Here is a 19,993-nt window from a genome sequence, read left to right on the forward strand (position 1 = left end):
CTACAAGCCTTTACGCTTCCCCACTTGTGGCCAGAGAAAAGAATGAGGTTTATGTGTGTGCATAGATTGTCGTATTTTAAAGATGTACCTGACCAGTGTATCAGCAAGGGTGGAATATGCCTTAGGGTGCCTAACAGGAAGTTGTTAGTAAGATCCAAAAAGGAAAACCATTAGATACCTATGGGATTAGCAGATATGGAAGAGAGCGCCTTGGCTTCTGTGAATTTCTGAGATTGCCCCACAAAACATGTGGGGCCATTTCAGAGATTGAGTGGATGGTTGGTGACATGAACCTATGCAAGGCCTGGTGTATCTGCATGACTTGACAATATTCAGTGACACTTTGGAAGAGCAAGAAGAGTATGACTGTCTGCAGGAACATGGGTTGAAACTGTCTCTGGAGAAACGCCAGTTCAGTGAGGAAAAAGAAAAGTTCTGATAACAGTTCCCAAAGCGATGCCCTGAAGGCTGCCACAGGGCATAGGAGGTTAGCAGCACTGGACACCTATGGTTTCCAAATACAGCATTAGCCAGGACCTGTGAGTGTTGTCCTGTCGGCTGCATGGAGAGTTGGCCAGGCCAGGAGTGGGTTGACATCCTGTCACGTTACTGGATTTTAAAGGGAGCAGCCAGATCAGGGGATATTTGCCCCAAAGTGTATACAAAGGGGGCCATGTGAAGCGTCAAACAAAAGCTTCTCTTCTACTGATTCTGTATCTGCTATTCAGGTAATTGGATAATATCTGTGTGTGGAGTTAGAAACATGGACTCTGAATGGATGCTGGAAACTTCGCTGTATGAGGCTGAGCAATGGGCGGGGAATGCTCAGCCAATGGATATGCTAATGAGCGCCGCTCCAAGGACAATAGCTCTCTAAAGGCCAAAGAGACACCTGAGGAATGAAGTTATAGGCCTGGCCGCTGCCCACGTGACGCTCCAGCTTGGAAGAGACCAAGGAGCTGTATAAATGCCATGTGGCATCCTCCAGTTTTTGTCTTCAGATTTGCTCTTAATCCCAGATGCAGCCTCGCAGGGAACTAAGAGCCGGGAAGAACTGTGGACCCGTCCTGACATAGGATGTAACCAGAGACTTTTAAGCCAGCAGTTATAACATCTCTGCTGCGAGCCTGCATCGAGAACTGGGTGATTCAACGCATGTAACGTATCATACTTTAACAACCTCACTCTCATGTTTCTCTTTCTTTTAGTAATAAACCTTTGGATTTTAGATTCTAATGGATCGGCTCAGCGTGATTTGTGGGTAAGATCCAGAGTGTAAATTGATCGGGACCTGGGGCTGGTTTCTTGGAACCAGAAGAACCCGTTCGGGGTGGGTGAGATCGGGCTCTAAAACCCCTCCCCTGTGTATTAGGCCTGGGGCTGTTAGGGGCACAGATAGGGCTGGGATGTCTGAGGGGTTTTGCTCATGAGGCTTCTTGCTGGCCAGGCTGGCAGCTGAAGCGCTCGGTGTGACTGGTTTGTGGCCTATTTGGGAAGGTCTCCAGTCAGGGGCTATAGAGAGCCCCGAGTTTGAGCAATTTGCCCTGAGTGGAGGCCCTCAGCGGTGCCCCGGCCCGGCCTGGCCCGGCCCGGCACACATCCCACTCCCAGAGCACGAGGGGTTTTTACGATGACTGTGACGGGCCGTCCCCGGCCCGCACGGAGGATTGCCCAGGGCGGCTGGGGGAGGCAGCACTCACAGCCGCGGCACCTGGCTGCGGGAAGCCGGCGCGCGGCAGATACCGGCCGCGGGAGCTTCCCCCGCGGCTGGGAAGCGGAGCGGCGGCCCATCTGACACCCGGCGCGTGTCCGCTGGGAACAGGCACCGGGACTGACGAGCCGGGCAGGACAGGAGTGTGCGCACCGCCGCTGGAAGGGCGGCGCACCAGCGTGACGTCATCGCCAGCGGGCCATTTGAAAAGGGCCCACGGGCAGCGCGGGAGGGGGACGTCCTTGGCGGCGGGCTCCCGCAGGGCTTGGGGCCGAACACAGGGAGACGCCCCCACCGGGGAAGCCGGGTTCTCAGCGAGGACACCCGGCGGCGAAGGGTCAAGGACACCCACGGCAGCTGACCGCTGAGGGGGCCGGATCCCACGACAGAGGACGGACTACGCCCTCATCAAGCGACCGAAGCACGGTAGGCTACGGGGACCCCTCGGGGAGGACGACGGGGTTCGCGGCGGGGAGGAAGCAGCCCGGGGAGGGGCCCTTTTGGCGCCCGTGGGCGGACGCGTTTCGGGACAGAACCCCACGTCCACCACACAGGGAGCTAGCTGACCCCTGTGCTTAGGGCCCCGGGCTGGGACCCGGTGGAGAGGGTGGGCCCGGGTCCCCCTCCCCTCCCGCCGTTGTCGGGAGCTGCAGGGCGCACCAGCGCCCCGAGCCAGAGCCACCGGCAGCGACCGCGGGGAAGAACCCCGCTTAAGGAGACAGCCCACCTCGGGGCCTGCAGGTCCCCCAGACTCGGCTGAGCGGGGTGACCGCGCCCAAAGGTGTTAAACTGAACTAGACTCCAGGACCAACAGGCTGAAGGCTGACGACGGGGTCCGCTGATCCCCTCTCCCAGGGCGGGAGAGGGTGATCGCACCCCGCGACGGTCACAATGACCAAATGCCTGCCTGTTGGCCCTAGTCAGATGCAAAGTAGCATCACTCAACTGCATGAAGCCCCTTCCCCAGTGCTGTGCCTGAGGTGTATACAAATGTCACCCGCTAGGTCTTACATAGTTACCCAGATTGCAAGGGAGGAATGTTTGCAGAGACCCTAGCCTGAAAGTGACCCTGACTGCTGAAAGACGGGGAGACCTGTACATACCGTGCAGAGAGCGTGGAACCGGGTGGCACCGCAAGGAAGCCTGTTCTGTTGGGAGATGAGGGACTTGCTTCATCACCATTATCAGCTGATGTTGCCAGGAGAACGGAGGACTCGCTGCAGGAGGACAGTTTTGGGTAATCTGGACATTTGAGAGGGGCAGAAGAGGGTTCTGTTGGCTCGCTTGGAAAGAATTCTGCCAAAGTTGAGCTTGGAAAACATCCCCCAAACTCTCTGCCCAGTAACAGCCAAAGTAAGGGACTGCTGGATCTCGTGTGTATGGAATTTGTCCCCAAAGCCTGAAAGCAAACGGAACACGAACATATGAACGGGAACAGATTATTTCACTCAGAGCCCTGTGAAAGATCAGTGCATTGCCCCCGTAGCCAAGAGCCTGTTGGCCTTCCAGAATTCACTGTGGTTGGGGGTGACTTTGCAACTAAATATATCAATGAACTGTGATGGGCCGGGTCTGGGCACGGCTGAGGGCGTCTGCTCAGGGCGAATTGCTCAAACTCGGGGCTCTCTATAGCCCCAGACTAGGGACCTTCCCAAATAGGCCACAAACCAGTCGCACCGAGCGCTTCAGCTGCTGATCTGCCCAGCAAGAAGCTTTATGAGCAAAACCCCTCTGACACCCCAGCCCTATCTGTGCCCCTAACAGCCCCGGGCCTAACACACAGACGAGGGGTTTTAGAGCCCACTCTCACCTACCCCGAACGGGTCTTTCTGATCCCAAGAAACCAGCCACCGTTCCCGGGTCAATTTACACTCTGGATCTTACCCACAAGAGCACGCTGAACCGATCCTTTAGAATCTACAATCTAAAGATTTATTAGTAAAAGAAAGAAAAGTGTGAGTGTAAGGTTGTTAAAGGATAATACATGACATGCATTGAATCACCAGTTCTCGATGCAGGCTCTAGCAGAGATGTTATAACTGCTGGCTTAAAAGTCTTTGGTGTATACCCCATGTCAGGATGGGTCCACAGTTCTTTCCAGCTCATGGTTCCCTGCAAGGCTGCATCTGGGATCCAGAGCAAAACTGAAGACCCAAATGGAGTCTGCCAGATGGCATTTTATATCCCTCCCTGGTCTCTCCTAAGCTGGGGAGGGTCACATGGTCAGTGGCCAGGTGTGTCTTTGGCATTTAGAGATCCATTGTCCCCAGAGCCTCGCTCGTTAGCACGTCCATTGGCTGAGCATTCCTCGCCCAGTGCTCAAGCAGAGAGAATTCTCCAGCATCCATCCAGAGTCCATGTTTCCAAGTCCACATACACATATTATACAATTCCATAAATGAAGATAAGCTTCCATTGACACCGCACATGGCCCCCTTTTTATATACTTTGGGGGAAATGGCCCCCCGCCCCCTGGGTGCAGCCGTCATCTGGCTGCTCCCTTTAAAATCCAGTAATGTGACAGGAACTACTACGAGTAATCGTGGCAAAGAGACCCCGGGCCCGGGGTCCTGCACAAGCGGCCCCACAGCCAGAGTGGTTCACTGTCGCACAAGGAGAGCCGATGTGTTCCCGGTTGTGTCCTGGATTCTGCTCTGGCTGTCTAATGCACGGGAGGGAAGCCCAGCTCCCTCGGCCACATGTGCTAGAAGCGACCCTGAGGGTGATCGTCAATATGTAAGAAGTGAAAGCAGAGCCGGGAGACTGCCCGGTGCCTGGCCACGGATGTGAAGCCCACCTTGCAGAATGAGTCCTGTTGGGAGGCGCTCGTCCCTTCGGTGCACCACTCCCAAGTGCCCCTGGGAGTGAACGGCAGGAAGAAACTGGGGCACCCGAGGGTGAGCAGAACCCAGGTGGGTCGTGCTGGAGCCCTTGGCGTTCCCGGAGCTCAGCTCTGGAGCGGAGCAGTCCCAGCTCGTGGCAGGGATCTGTTGCCTGTGGGCAGGTGGCAGGGTCCCTGAGAGAGACAGCCCCTGACTCCGCTCAGAGCGGCAGGCGTTCCAGACTGGGCTGGGCTGGCTGACGGAACAGACTGAACTGTAACTTCTTTTGTCGGCCCCCAGAGCCTAGCCACACATGCCGGGACTTCCCACTCCAGCCCCCAGCAGCCTTGGTGCTGCCCATGGGCGGGCTGGTACCCCAGGGAGCCTCCGCCTAGGCCATGGTGTGCGCTGAGCTGCAGGAGAAGCAGCGCACAGGCCGGCCCTGGGGCTGCTTACCAACAGGCAGGGAGAAGCGGTGTGCTTGGGTGCTCCCACGCGACCCAGCAGAGCTCAGGGTAAATATTCGTCTGCCAGGCATCTAACCTCAGCTGTGTCCCCTAGGAGCTGGCCCTGCCCTGCGTGACTAGCCTCCAGGCCTCTGCCTGCCTGCTGGACCAGGCCCAAGCCTCCCTGGAAACACTGGAGCGCCGCTTTGCCTCTGGCATCCAGGCCCTGCAGGACCTTGTCAGCCTCCAGGGAGCGCGCCCAGCACGGCGCCACCGCCACAGCCCTGGGGTGGGCCATCCCCGGACCGCACAGTCCTGCTGCAGCCTGAGGGCCCTGCCACGGTCCAGCCAGCCCCCTGTGGCCCCAGCAGGTGAGTCCCCCTAGAGTGGAGCCTGTGGGCTCCCCAGACTGGGACCCACCGAGGTGCAGCTCAGCCTGCCCTGCCTCTCCTGACTCCTGCAGCGCTCAGCGGCCAGGGCAGAGTTCCACGCTCACCTGGTCTCCTCCTCCCCAGGTGAGGGCAGTGGGGCCAGCACAGGGGCCAGGAGCCATCCCCTACAGACCCTCATCGATTTCGCTGCCTGGGTACGAATGCAGGAGCAGCTGCAGGTAAGAGGACCCCCAGGGATGCCCCTCAGATCTGACCCCATTACCGACTCTCCGCTCTGTTTGTCTGCAGGGCCTGGGACACCCTGACCTGGCCCAGGAGCCTGCCCTGGACAGCCCCCTTGGCACCCTGCAGTCGTGAGTGGCTCCAGCCCTGGGGTGGAGGGGGAGGCCAGCTCTCTCAGCCTCTTCCTGAGGCGTTACAGGGCAGTGCCGCTGGCTGCCCGGCGTGGCCATGACCCAGCCAGGCGCCACGCCCAGCAGCCCTCCTGAGGGCCCTGGCAATGTTCCCTCTGGACGTTTCGGTGCCAGTACCCCAGTGCAAGCCCAGGCTACCCCACTCGCCCTCCAGCAGCACCCCCTTGCCCACACAGCAGCTATGGGGGTCTGGCTGGGCCTCTGCCCCACACAGGGCCCGCAGCGGCTGCAGGAGCACCCCCTCTGACTCACTCCCTCTTCTCCAGGCTGGACTTGCTGCAGGAGATCAGAGAGGAGCTGAAGGCCACAGGAGATGCTGGGGCCAGCCCGCCAGCAGGCAGGGAGTGGAGCAGGTAGGGGCTGGGCCAGGTGAGGGAGGGACCCTGTCCCCCTCACCCAGCACCAAGGTCCTTCCCCGAGTCCCACTAACCCCAGCTCCCCCTCTAGGGCAGCACGACAGAAGAGGACAGCTCGGCCCCAGGCAGCAGGCGAGAAAGGTGCCCTGCCCCTGGGCCAGGACAGCTGGGGCAGAGGAAGGAGGGGGACCCTGTGAGCCCCTCACCCCCAGCAGCTTTGAACAGCAGAGATCAGCTACCCCCTCGCTCACTAATAAATGGCTTGGGCAGAGCCAGGGCCTGTGTGCAGTGAGCAGCCCCCCTTCCCCAGTGCAGTCCGAGCGCCCCACAGACCAGACCCGACACCCAGCGGGCTCCCGCTTCCGTTTATTTCTTTGATAGGATAACGAGCCTTGTGGATAAGGGAGAAGCAGTGGATGTCATATACCTAGACTTTAGTAAGGCATTTGATACGGTCTCGCATGATATTCTTATTGATAAACTAGGCAAATATAACTTAGATAGGGCCACGATAAGGTGGGTGCATAACTGGCTGGATAACCGTAGTCAGAGAGTTGTTGTTAACGGTTCTAAATCCTGCTGGAAAGGGATAACAAGTGGAGTTCCGCAAGGGTCTGTTTTGGGACCCGTACTGTTCAATATCTTCATCAATGATGTAGATATTGGGATAGAGAGTACGCTTATTAAGTTTGCAGATGATACCAAACTGGGTGGGGTTGCGACTTCTTTGGAGGATAGGGACATAATTCAAAATGACCTTAGCAAGTTAGAGAAATGGTCAGAGGTAAACAGGATGAGGTTTAATAAAGAGAAATGCAAAGTGCTCCACTTAGGAAGGAACAATCAGTTCCATACATACAAGATGGGAAGCGACTGTCTAGGAAGGAGCATGGCGGAAAGGGATCTAGGGGTCATAGTGGACCACAAGTTGAATATGAGCCAACAGTGTGATGCTGTTGCAAAAAAAGCAAATATGATTCTAGGTTGTATCAACAGGTGTGTTGTAAGCAAAACTCGTGAAGTCATTCTGCCGCTCTACTCTGCACTAGTTAGGCCTCAGCTGGAGTACTGTGTCCAGTTCTGGGCGCCACATTTCAAGAAAGATGTGGAGAAATTGGAAAGGGTCCAGAGAAGAGCGACAAGAATGATTAAAGGTTTAGAGAACATGACCTATGAAGCCAGGCTTCATGAACTGGGCTTGTTTAGTTTGGAAAAAAGAAGATTAAGGGGGGACATGATAGCGGTTTTCAAATATCTAAAAGGGTGTCACAAGGAGGAAGGCGAAAATTTGTTCCTCTTGGTTTCTGAGGACAGGACAAGGAGTAATGGGCTTAAAGTGCAGCAGGGGAGGTTTAGATTGGACATTAGGAAAAAATTCCTAACTGTCAGGGTGGTCAAATATTGGAATAAATTGCCAAGGGAGGTGGTGGAATCTCCCTCTCTGGAGATATTTAAGAACAGGTTAGATAGACATCTGTCAGGGATGGTGTAGACGGAGCTTGGTCCTGCCTTGAGGGCGGGGGGCTGGACTCGATGACCTCTTGAGGTCCCTTCCAGTCCTATTATTCTATGATTCTATTGTAAAACAAAGGAGGTGGCAGTGACAGGGCAGCTGCGGGGCTCACTCAGTCCAAAGGAGGGGCCCCCCTGCCCAGCAGGTGCCAGCTGCACCCGGCACAGCCTCGCTCCCAACCCCTGCATGCCCCGAGGCTTCCATCTGCCTCCTTGTGCCACTCAGCCCTTCCCCTGCCACCTGTGCCCCTGCCCTCTGCAGCAGGGGTGGCTCAGAGCGGGGAGCTGGCTTTGCACAGGCCCGGGGCCGCTTGTCCACCCCCCGTGCTGGGCTGGCTCAGAGCGGGGAGCTGGCTTTGCACAGGCCTGGGGACGTTTGTCCACCCCCCGTGCTGGGCTGGCTCAGAGCGGGGAGCTGGCTTTGCACAGGCCCGGGGACGCTTGTCCACCCCCCGTGCTGGGCTGGCTCAGAGCGGGGAGCTGGCTTTGCACAGGCCCGGGGACGCTTGTCCACCCCCCGTGCTGGGCTGGCTCAGAGCGGGGAGCTGGCTTTGCACAGGCCCGGGGACGCTTGTCCACCCCCCGTGCTGGGCTGGCTCAGAGCGGGGAGCTGGCTTTGCACAGGCCTGGGGACGCTTGTCCACCCCCCGTGCTGGGCTGGCTCAGAGCGGGGAGCCGGCTTTGCACAGGCCCGGGGACGCTTGTCCACCCCCCGTGCTGGGCTGGCTCAGAGCGGGGAGCTGGCTTTGCACAGGCCCGGGGACGCTTGTCCACCCCCCGTGCTGGGCTGGCTCAGAGCGGGGAGCTGGCTTTGCACAGGCCTGGGGACGCTTGTCCACCCCCCGTGCTGGGCTGGCTCAGAGCGGGGAGCCGGCTTTGCACAGGCCCGGGGGCGCTTGTCCACCCCCCGTGCTGGGCTGGCTCAGAGCGGGGAGCTGGCTTTGCACAGGCCCGGGGACGCTTGTCCACCCCCCGTGCTGGGCTGGCTCAGAGCGGGGAGCTGGCTTTGCACAGGCCCGGGGACGCTTGTCCACCCCCCGTGCTGGGCTGGCTCAGAGCGGGGAGCTGGCTTTGCACAGGCCCGGGGACGCTTGTCCACCCCCCGTGCTGGGCTGGCTCACAGCGGGGAGCCGGCTTTGCACAGGCCTGGGGACGCTTGTCCACCCCCCGTGCTGGGCTGGCTCAGAGCGGGGAGCCGGCTTTGCACAGGCCCGGGGACGCTTGTCCACCCCCCGTGCTGGGCTGGATCAGAGTGGGGAGCCGGCTTTGCACAGGCCTGGGGGCGCTTGTTCGCCCCCCGTGCTGGGCTGGCTCAGAGCGGGGAGCTGGCTTTGCACAGGCCCGGGGACGCTTGTCCACCCCCCGTGCTGGGCTGGCTCAGAGCGGGGAGCCGGCTTTGCACAGGCCTGGGGGCGCTTGTCCACCCCCGGGAGCCAGGTCACTCCTACAATGTGCCTCCTGCTGAGAAGCGATGTCAGTCGTGGATGGGCGTTCAGGAAGCATCCACTGCCATGGTGAGGCCCATGTGCCTCAGAAATGCCGTCAGTGCTGCAAGCTCCCCGAGAGCCCGTCACGACAGGCTGCTCTTCCACAAGGCAGTGCAGTCCCTGATCCTGCAGCGGAGGAAACAGTGCCAGAGCCTAAGAAGGCTTCAAAACGCAGGGCTTCTTCCCCAGTGATGGGGTCTGCCCCGAATGAACGCTTTGCCAGCGCGCTCCCGGCCACCAGTATCGGTGAGCGGAGCTAAGGCCACAGATGAGCCGGTGCCTCCAGCACCGTGTTGACATGGCCAACGGTGTCTTTGGACCCCAGGAGCTGGAATTGGGCTCAGTCGGTGCCGTCAACAGAAAAGGACCCGTGGCGCTCAGCACCGGAAGTGTTGCAGGTTGCCGCAGTCACTGGCACCGTCCTCACCTTCCACACCGACATCGGCACCGCAAGACACGGCACCAGCCTCTTCCTTATTGCGATCACCACGTACCTCCCCGGCACCGAGGCAGCCACGGGCAAAATCACACAGGCCAATCAGCCCTAGTCCTCCCCCAGCCTTTTCACCGGAGCCATCTCCGTCACCAATGGCCCCGGGGTCACCGATGTGTCATGGATCTTCTCTGCCTTTCCCACCAACGGTGACACAGACACATCATCGAACCTACCCGCCTTCAGCGAGAGACTCCACGACTTTCCACTGGCCAAGTGTAGTGACCCAGGAGATGCTGGGAGGAACACGGAGCTCAGGGCCCTAGGGGGCTGGCTGTGGCCCCGGGTGTCTAGAGGGAGGTGACCCTCCCGAAGGAGGGGCTCACAGTGGAGACAGGCGTCTGGAGGCCCTGAGAGGTGTGTCCCAGAGGCGGAGAGGGGCCCCCCAAGAGAGGGTCGCCGCACTGGAGTGGCCCCCGGAGAAGGAGCTGTCTCACTGCCGCTCGGCTGGAGGGGGCTCCCCAGGAAGAGGTGCCATAGTGGGGGGGGGGGATTCTGCCTGGGGATGGATGGGCCGAATGTGAGCACCATCTGTGAGCTGGGACAGGCGCTCAGGGCTGGGGGCAGGGGCTGCGGGGCGGGAGTGGGGGGCACCGGCAGGGCTGTGGGGGCGGGGGCCGCGGGGCGGGAGTGGGGGGCACCGGCAGGGCTGTGGGGGCGGGGGCCGCGGGGCGGGAGTGGGGGGCACCGGCAGGGCTGTGGGGGCGGGGGCCGCGGGGCGGGAGTGGGGGGCACCGGCAGGGCTGTGGGGCAGAGCAGGGGCAGGTATGAAAAGCTTTCCAGCCATCTCAGCTGTACATGGCCCAGGTGCTGGGAGCAGTACCCGGTGGGGGGATTATGCAGCTCAGATGCTCGTTTCATTTAACGATATTTTTGGATTAAAAGCTTCCAGGATTGAAGCTAGAGCTGCAATTTCATTACAGCCCTTAACGACAGACAGCTGTGTGGGGGGGGTAGCCATGGGCTTCCCCTCATGCCAGTGCCCGCACTCTCCACCCACGGCCCCTGCCCCCCAGCCCTGCCGGTGCCCCCCACTCCCGCCCCGCAGCCTCTGCCCCCCGAGCCCTGGCCCCCAGCCCTGCCGGTGCCCCCCACTCCCGCCCCGCAGCCCCTGCCCCCAGCCCTGGCCCCCAGCCCTGCCGGTGCCCCCCACTCCCGCCCTACAGCCCCTGCCCCCAGCCCTGCCGGTGCCCCCCACTCCCGCCCTACAGCCCCTGCCCCCAGCCCTGCCCCCCCCAGCCCTGCCCCCCCCAGCCCTACTGGTGCCCCCCACTCCCGCCCCACAGCCCCTGCCCCTCCCAGCCCTACCGGTGCCCCCCACTCCCGCCCCACAGCCCCTGCCCCCAGCTCTGCCACTGCCCCTCACTTCCCCCGCAGCCCCTGCCAGCCCAGCCCCTCCCCACCAGTGGCGTGTGCTAAGCGGGTTATTCCCATCCATATGTTCTCTCCCTGGGCTGTGATTATCTTGAAGCCCTTTGCCCTGCCCCCCAGCTGCCCCCAGGGTCCCTGCTGATGTAAGCGCCATCCCCTGGCCCAGAAAGCTCCTCTTGGACGCCGGGTTCAGCACGAGGCTTTTATTGCGCCAGACAGGAGCGGCTGCGGGAGCAGGGCTGGGCGGGGACGGGTGAGCCATGGGGCGGGGGGGGGGAGGGAGGCTCTGGGGAGAGTTGGCTGAGTGGGGGAGGCTGCAGGCAGTGGTTGGAGGTCACTTGTGGGGTCCTGAAGCCAGCAGGGGCTCGGCCCGGGGGCGTGGCTGGGCTTGGGCCCCTCAGCGAGACATCATCTTGACAAACTCTGCAGGAGAGACCCTGTAAGTCCTGCCCGGAGCACCCAGCCCCCCGGAAGGGGCATCCGCCCTCAGCCAGGGGCACCCAGCAAGTGTGGCCGAGCAGGGGTTACCCACGGCCCCCCGCCAGGCCACGTGGCGCGACCCACCCCGTCCGTGCAGGGGTTACCCATGGCCCCCCGCCAGGCCACGTGGCGCGACCCACCCCGTCCGTGCAGGGGTTACCCACGGCCCCCCGCCAGGCCACGTGGCGTGACCCACCCCGGCCGTGCAGGGGTTACCCACGGCCCCCCGCCAGTCCACGTGGCCTGACCCACCCCGTCTGTGCAGGGGTTACCCACGGCCCCCCGCCAGTCCACGTGGCGTGACCCACCCCGGTCGTGCAGGGGTTACCCATGGCCCCCCGCCAGTCCACGTGGCGTGACCCACCCCGGTCGTGCAGGGGTTACCCATGGCCCCCCACCAGTCCACGTGGCGTGACCCACCCCGGCCGTGCAGGGGTTACCCACGGCCCCCCGCCAGTCCACGTGGCGTGACCCACCCCGGCCGTGCAGGGGTTACCCACGGCCCCCCGCCAGTCCACGTGGCGTGACCCACCCCGGCCGAGCAGTAGTTACCCACGGCCCCCTGCCAGGCCACGTGGTGTGACCCACCCTGGCCGAGCAGTAGTTACCCACGGCCTCTCCACCAGGCCCATGTGGCGTGACCCACCTTGGCCGTGCAGGGGTTACCCACGGCCCCCTGCCAGGCCACGTGGCCTGACCTACCCTGGCTGAGCAAGCACTACCCACAGCCCCCCAGGGCAGCCCCTCACCCTCGAAGTCGACAGTCCCATCCCCGTTCACGTCGGCCTCCCTGACCACGTCACTGATCTCCCGCGGGGTGAGCCGCTCGCCCATGAGGCGCTGCATGGCCAGCTGCAGCTCGTCCAGCGTGATCTCCCCGTCCCCGTTGGCATCGAACTGCGGGGCAGCAGCGTCAAGTGCCTGGCTCCTGTCCCTGGCTCCGGGGGGGAGTGGAGCCTAGGGGTTAGAGCGGGGGTCGGGCTGCCCCTGGGTGTGGGGGGCCTAGTGAGATGGAGCAGGGGTACGGGCTGGGGGCTCTGTCCCTCACCTCCTTGAAGGCGTCTCTCATCTCCTGCAGCCCGATCATCCCAGCTGTCTCCGCCAGCAGCTTGGGTGTCATCAGCTCCACAAAGTCTTCGAAATCCACCCGGCCCCCGACTGCAAGGGAGGTGGCGTCAGCGGGACCCCAGCCGGACCCCGCAGCCCGGCCGGGACCCCACAGCCCAGCCAGGACCCCGCAGCCCGGCCGGGACCCCACAGCCCAGCCAGGACCCCGCAGCCCGGCCGGACCCTGCAGCCCAGCCAGGACCCCGCAGCCCGGCCGGGACCCCACAGCCCAGCCAGGACCCCGCAGCCCGGCCGGGACCCCACAGCCTGGCCGGTACCCCGCAGCCCGGCCGGGACCCCGCAGCCCGGCCGGGACCCCGCAGCCCAGCCAGGACCCCGCAGCCCGGCCAGGACCCCACAGCCCAGCCAGGACCCCGCAGCCCGGCCGGGACCCCGCAGCCCGGCCGGGACCCCGCAGCCCAGCCAGGACCCCGCAGCCCGGCCAGGACCCCGCAGCCCAGCCAGGACCCCGCAGCCCGGCCAGGACCCCGCAGCCCAGCCAGGACCCCGCAGCCCAGCCAGGACCCCGCAGCCCGGCCAGGACCCCACAGCCCGGCCAGGACCCCACAGCCCAGCCAGGACCCCGCAGCCCGGCCGGACCCCGCAGCCCAGCCAGGACCCCGCAGCCTGGCCGGACCCTGCAGCCCGGCCGGACCCCACTCACGGTTCATGTTGATCTGCTGCGAGAGCTCGATGAGCTCCATCTCGGTGGGCATGTAGCCCATGGTGCGCATCAGGTGGCCCAGCTCCTTGCAGCTGATCAGCCCGTCCTTGTCCTTGTCGAACTCCCCGAAGGCCTCGCGCAGCTCTGCCGAGGGAGGGGCCCTGCGCTGAGCCTGGCGGGACCGGGACCCTCCCGCCAGAGCCTGCCCCAGGCAGGGCCGAAGCCCTGGGGCCTCTCCCGGGGCAGAGCCAGGTGGTCTGGGTCCCCACGGCGCCCTGGCTTCCCCCTCAGCCCTCCTGAGCCCCAGCACCTGTGACCTGACCCCCTCCCTTTTGGGCTGCAATGAGACCCCACCCTCCTTCAACCACGAACCGCGGCTCCGGTGCCACAGGCCTTACCTTCAATTTCATCTGCGCCCAGCTCCCGGTGCTGGAAGAGAGAGAGACACTCAGTGACCCAGCCGGAGAGACCCCTGGCGTTCTGCTGGCCCCCCAGCCGGGAGAGACCCCCAGCGTCCTGCCCCCGTACTCCTCCCCCGAGCCGGGAGAGACCCCCAGCGTCCTGCCCCCGTACTCCTCCCCCGAGCCGGGAGAGACCCCAGCGTCCTGCCCCCGTACTCCTCCCCCGAGCCGGGAGAGACCCCCAGCGTCCTGCCCCCGTACTCCTCCCCCGAGCCGGGAAAGACCCCCAGCATCCTGCCCCCGTACTCCTCCCCCGAGCCGGAGAGACCCCCAGCGTCCTGCCCCCGTACTCCTCCCCCGAGCCGGGAGAGACCCCAGCGTCCTGCCCCCGTACTCCTCCCCCGAGCCGGAGAGACCCCCAGCGTCCTGCCCCCGTACTCCTCCCCCGAGCCGGGAGAGACCCCCAGCGTCCTGCCCCCGTACTCCTCCCCCGAGCCGGAGAGACCCCCAGCGTCCTGCCCCCGTACTCCTCCCCCGAGCCGGAGAGACCCCCAGCGTCCTGCCCCCGTACTCCTCCCCCGAGCCGGGAGAGACCCCCAGCGTCCTGCCCCCGTACTCCTCCCCCGAGCCGGGAGAGACCCCAGGTGTCCTGCCCCCCCCAGCTGAAGAGACCCCCCCAGCATCCTGCTCCAGCCCCCCGCTGCCCTTGTGGAGAACCAGGCATGTGAACCCCATGCTTCTCGGCGATGCCCTTGCGTAGGAAGATGCAGGCGGGCCCGAGGGCGTTCTGCATGGTGCCGGCAGCTGCTCCCGGAGCCGGAGCTTGTGGCTGGAGGCGGCGGGGCCAGGGGTGGTTTATAGTCGCTCCCACGTCAGGGGATTATCCTCACCCCCAACCTATTGCCAGCCCTGCCAGGACGGCTGCTGGGAAAATCTGCCGGCCAACATCTGCCAGCCTGGCACGGGGCAGTGGGGCCTAGGGGTGAGAGCAGGGGGGTCAGCCGCATGGGGTGTGCCTACACTGGTTAGTCTGCGTCCTCCATGCGCCCCACGCTCACTGCCCCCTCCCTCCCACACCCTCCCTTTGTGCCAACCCCTCCCTGCTCAGGTGAGAGCCGGTAGGGCCATGGTCCCCCTGATGGGCAGCGCTACAGACACAGGCCAGTAGGGGTCACCCACAGCCCACACCGACAACCAGCGAATGCCTGGATGTTCCTGGTTTAATGTGAAAAGGGGGAGGTGTCACCTTATTGGATTTTAAGGGGAGCAGCCGGGTCACTGCTGCACCCATGGGGGGTGTTTGCCCCAAAAGTTGGTACAAAGGGGGCCATGTGAGGTGTCAAACAAAAGCTTACAGTCTGCTGGTTCTGTATCTGCGCCTCATAAATCTGTACAATGTCTGTGTGTGGAGTTAGGGGTCTGTACTCTAGATGGAGACAGGAAACGTCTCTGTCTGTGGCTGAGCAATGGGCGAGGAAGGCTCAGCCCATGGACATGCTAATGAGCAAAGCTCCCGGGGACAATGGGCCTCTGGAGGCCAAAGACACCCTTGGCCACTGGCCATGGGACTGTCTCCAGTGTGGAAGAGCTGGGGGGGGGTGTGACGTAGTGGGGGTACCTGGCTGGTTTCTATGCTGCTGGCTCTGGGGGAACCCCCACTGGCTGCCGTGGGTACCACGACCCAGCAAAACAGGACGAGTCACTATGCAAACCAGTGGCCAGACACCCCCCATGGAGAGGAACAAAGGAAGGTGGAATGCTGCCTTGGCTGGGGGGCAGGGCTGGAAGTTAGTGAGTTGGTTGCTGGCTGTCGGAGGGCATGGAGGAGAGCCTAGGGGAAGGGGCTGGAGTTTAGGGGCCCAGTCTCCTCCATCTCAAGGGGGCCTGAGGCATCCTAGCCCAGTTCCTGTAACCAGATTACATCTGTGCTGCGCTGTGCTGGAGGAGCAATAAACCACCCTCAATTCCACTGGCTGGTGCAGTCTGTTTGTGCCATTTCGGGGTGCAGGAGACGGGGAACCCCCAACGCGCCGTCACACTGGTGTCAGAAGTGGGATGCACTGCACCCCGTGGATGGAGCTTCCAGCGGTGAGCAACAAGGCGCTGTAGAAGCAAGAGCCCTGGAGCCAGGCGTGCTGGAGACAGAGCGAAGCGGTTCCTGGGAATCGTGGGGCGCTGCAGCACTAGACTGGTGAGTCTGCACCGAGGGGCCCAGCGGGCAGATGGCCTACGCCCGACTCTTGAAGGCAGAGCTGGTGGGGCTGTGCAGAGAGAGGGGCTTGCCTGTGCAGAAAGCAACCAAGGCCCAGCTGATTGCCCAGCTGGAAGAGAATGACCAGCCACAGGGCCAGGATCTTGTCCCCATGGGAAGCAGCCAGACCCCCCCTGAGAGTGTGTCAGGCTCAGAGAGGGGGAGGAGCGCTGGAACCCACCGGAGAGATGAGACAGCGTCTCCCAGGAGGCCTGCAAGCCGTAGCCCATCTAGGGCAGGGGCCAGCCCAGCGGAGCTGCGGCGCCTGGAGATCCAGCTGCGGATCAGGGAATTGGAAGTAGAGGACCGAGAGAGGGACCGCCAGGACCGAGAGAGGGAGCGCCAAGATCGAGAGAAGGAGCGCCAAGATCGAGAGAGGCAGCGGCAGCATGAGCTGGCCATGGCAGAGCGGAGAACCGGCGGGGCACCGGCTGCGCCAAGTGCGGATGGGCCCCAGGGTCCCAGGACTGCCAGGCGCTTGGAGAGGCTCGTGGTGGCCCAACTGAAGGACATGGGTGACATAGACGGGTTCCTCAGCTCCTTTGAGAGGGCCTGTGGACTGCAACGGGTCCCCCCAGCTGACTGGCTGCAGGAGCTCATCCCCGCACTGAACCAGGAGGCGGCCGGAGTGCTCAGTCAGCTGGAGGACCTACAGCCAGGGGATTACAACCGAGTCAAGGAGGCCCTGCTGCACAAGTTCGGGCTGACCCCCGAGATGTACAGGAAGAAGTTCCGGGGGGTACAGAAAGGGCCACGGGAGACCTATGTGGACCTGGCCTCCCGCCTGGCGCAATACTGCCGCAAGTGGGTGTCTGGAGTCGGAGCCCAGACCGCAGAGGAGCTGCTCAAGCTGGTCATGATGGAGCAGTTCTATGAAGCGTGCCCACCCAAACTGAGGCTGTGGCTCAAGGACCGGAGACCAGAGAACCCCCAGGAGGCCGGGAGACTGGCGGATGAGTTCACGGAGAGCCGGTCCGGGTGTGAACGGGAGTCCCGGAGAGAGAGGGAACCGCGCAGAGACCGGATCTTGGCTGAGCGACGGAGGGAGTCAACTACGGGGCGAGACCAAGGAACAGGTCATCTGTGCCCCAGAGAACCAGCCAGGGCCGGGACAGAGACAGCCCAAAGCCTAACTTGCCATCGCTGTGGGCAAAAAGGCCACAAGAGGGCTCAGTGCACCAGGTCCCAGGACCGGGGACTTTCCAGGGTTAACTGGCTGGGGCGGGAGGAAGGGCAGGCTGCCCCAGAGGCAGGGGCTGGCAGGCAAACCTCAGCTCAGAGAGAGGGGAAGGATGCTCAGTGCACCTCCCCTGAGAGGTCTGATTCTCAGGAGACGGATTTCTCCGTGTACCGGGTGGGGGCAGGACGGCCCCTGCGGAGCGAGTGCCTCATACCCCTGGAGGTGGATGGTAGGAAGGTGACGGGCTTCTGGGACACGGGGGCGGAGGTGACTCTGGCCCGATCCGACATAGTGGCCCCGGAGCGGATACTACCCCACGCACAGCTGACCCTGAAGGGCATAGATGGGTCCCCGTTTAAGGTGCCTGTAGCCCGGGTGCATCTGAAATGGGGGGCGAAGGAAGGCCTCAAGGAAGTGGGGGTGCACCCGCACTTGCCCACCGAGGTGCTGATGGGGAATGACCTAGAGGAGTGGCCCCATGAATCCCAGCGGGCTCTAGTCACTACCTGGAGCCAGAGCCAGCGGGGGGCTGACAACGTGGGTCCAGGGAAGGACTCCTGGCAGCGTCCTCAGGGTCCCATCCCAGTGGACACGGGGTCCAGCCAGGCTGGGACTCCGGACCTAGGCAGAGGTGGGGGACAGGTCCCGATCCCTGCCTCAGCAGCTGAATTCCAGGCTGAGGTGCAGGCAGACCCCTCCTTGCAGAGGCTGAGGGACCAGGCTGGCCTCCGTGCAGCTCAGCCCCGGGGGAGAGGTGGCCAGGAGAGATTCCTGCGGGAGCGTGGGCTCCTGTTCCGTGAGTGGCTCCCCCCCAGGAAGGTGAGGGCATGGAGGGTAGAGCGGCAGCTGGTCGTCCCCCGAAAGTATCGCCTCAAGCTGCTGTATTTGGCCCACGATTCCCCCGTTGGGGGCCACCGGGGGATCCGGAGCACCCGGCTGAGGCTGCTCCAGCACTTCTATTGGCCGGGAATCTTTACAGCCGTGCAGCGGTACTGCCGGTCCTGTGACTCCTGCCAGAGGGGCGGGAAGGCCCAAGACAGGAGGAAAGCGGCTTGGGGGTCTCTACCCCAGATAGAGGACCCTCTGGGCTTGCTGAGAGAGTTATGGGAGGGGAAGTCCTCCCTGGATGGAGCATCGGGGGTGGAAGCCGCCCTGGCTGTCCAGAGAAGGCTCGCTGGGCTCATGGCCCCAGCCCGAGAGACCCTGGCCAGAGATCAAGGCCAGTGGAAGGGTGGGTGTGACCCCCGAGGACAGGCCTGTGCCAGTCGCCCTGGAGCGGGGCGGCGAGTGGACAGAGGGAAGCCAATTCATGTGGGGCCTCGCCACGGCCGGCCCGAGTCAAGGGGAGCACCCATGTCCCCAGGGCGGGTTCCCACGCAGAGGACCCGAACTTCCCTAGGTCACGAGCGGAGTGACCCTGCTCAGTTCGCTCTCGGAGGGGGGAGAACTGTGACGTAGTGGGGGTACCTGGCTGGTTTCTATGCTGCTGGCTCTGGGGTAACCCCCACTGGCTGTCGTGGGGACCACGACCCAGCAAAACAGGATGAGTCACTATGCCAACCAGTGGCCAGACACCCCCCATGGAGAGGAACAAAGGAAGGTGGATGCTGCCTTGGCTGGGGGGCAGGGCTGGAAGTTAGTGAGTTGGTTGCTAGCTGTCGGAGGGCATGGAGGAGAGCCTAGGGGAAGGGGCTGGAGTTTAGGGGCCCAGTCTCCCCCATCTCAAGGGGGCCTGAGGCATCCTAGCCCAGTTCCTGTAACCAGATTACATCTGTGCTGCGCTGTGCTGGAGGAGCAATAAACCACCCTCAATTCCACTGGCTGGTGCAGTCTGTTTGTGCCATTTCGGGGTGCAGGAGACGGGGAACCCCCAACGCGCCGTCACAGGGGGGTATAAAGAGCCCATGTGGCGACTCCATGGGCTTGCTCAGCTCAGCCCTTGATCCCAGAGGGAGCCGTGCAAGGATCGAAGAGCCGGGAAGAACCGTGGACCCATCCTGACAGACGATGTGCACCAAGGACTCTTAAACCAGCAGCTGTGACATCTCTGCTAGAGCCTGCACTGAGAACTGGGAGATTCGGTGCATGTAACGCACGATCCTTTAACAACCTGTCGAAACGCGCTTCACCCTCAGCAAAGGAACGGAGAATTGGTTTTTAGAAATGCGGCGGCACAGCGAGAACCCAACGTGTGCTCTGCCTGAGAATGCACCTACAGCCGCTTCCGTTAGCAAACTGCACAACAAGCAGGCTTGTGGCTGGGCCGACGTTCAGCATTGTGACGAATGGGCCACTTCCTCGCCACTACAGAAGTGGCAGCTACGGCTCCAGCTGGCTTCCTCCAGTCTCCCTTTCAGCGCTAACGCTGGCGCTGGGAGGTTCGACAGGATTGGCCCAGCGAGCCTCCCGAGTGTCAAGTGACCGGGGACCTGGGGCCGGTTTCTTGGGACCGGAGAACCTGTTGGGGGGGTGAGATCGGGTCCTATATCCCCTCCGGGGCTGTTAGGGGCACAGGTAGGGCTGGGGTGGCTGAGGGGTTTTGCTCGTGAGGCTTCTGGCTGGCCAGGCAGCTGGAGCGCTCGGTGCGACTGGCGTGTGGCCTGTCTGGAAGGTCCCCAGTCGGGCTGTGAGGTGCCCCGAGTTGAGCAATTCGCCCTGAGCAGACGCCCTCAGCGGTGCCCCGGCCCGGCCCTGGAGGGAGCTGGTGCCTGGTGCCCGGCCCCACGCAGAGGACACGGCCGGTTCCGGGGGCTGCAGAGGGGACCCCAGCGACCGGCCCAGCTGGTCCCAGGAGGGGAGAACGTTGGGCGGGGGGCGCAGGAGGGGGGCTCAGGCGACCCTGGTTACTGGACAGAAGACACTGGGCGGGGAGGGGCTGCGGATCTGGGCAGGGGGCAGAGCAGGCAG

The 19,993-nt window shown here is 63.1% G+C and overlaps 2 protein-coding genes across 3 annotated transcripts in view; one reads left to right on the top strand and one right to left on the bottom strand.

Annotated features, from left to right (window-relative positions):
- LOC102458573 (inactive serine/threonine-protein kinase TEX14-like) overlaps positions 1-10,123 on the top strand; it is a 42,078-nt gene extending 31,955 nt beyond the window's left edge. The window contains exons 15-18 of the mRNA XM_075917946.2: positions 5,095-5,350; positions 5,495-5,589; positions 6,051-6,137; positions 9,465-10,123. Of these exons, the coding sequence (XP_075774061.2) occupies positions 5,095-5,350; positions 5,495-5,589; positions 6,051-6,137; positions 9,465-9,785 (759 nt within the window). The 3' untranslated portion in view covers positions 9,786-10,123. The remainder of the gene's footprint in view (positions 1-5,094; positions 5,351-5,494; positions 5,590-6,050; positions 6,138-9,464) is intronic.
- Positions 10,124-11,085: 962 nt separating this feature from the next.
- Positions 11,086-15,412, bottom strand: LOC102458332 (uncharacterized). Of its 2 annotated transcripts, XM_089778787.1 has the most exons (5): positions 13,653-15,412; positions 13,255-13,398; positions 12,532-12,641; positions 12,233-12,380; positions 11,097-11,426 (listed from the first exon to the last, which is right to left on the bottom strand). In XM_089778787.1, the coding sequence occupies exons 1-5, from the start codon at positions 14,446-14,448 to the stop codon at positions 11,401-11,403; spliced, it is 1,224 nt and encodes a 407-aa protein (XP_089634913.1). In that variant the 5' UTR covers positions 14,449-15,412; the 3' UTR covers positions 11,097-11,400. The 2 variants fall into 2 exon arrangements, with proteins under 2 accessions (XP_089634914.1, XP_089634913.1); XM_089778788.1 differs by lacking the exon at positions 12,233-12,380 and having other exon boundaries at positions 11,086-11,426.
- Between the last annotated feature and the right edge of the window lie 4,581 nt (positions 15,413-19,993).

Source organism: Pelodiscus sinensis, chromosome 5 (genome assembly GCF_052426305.1).
Source record: "Pelodiscus sinensis isolate ZL-2025 chromosome 5, ASM5242630v1, whole genome shotgun sequence".
NCBI classification, from domain to species: domain Eukaryota; kingdom Metazoa; phylum Chordata; order Testudines; family Trionychidae; genus Pelodiscus; species Pelodiscus sinensis.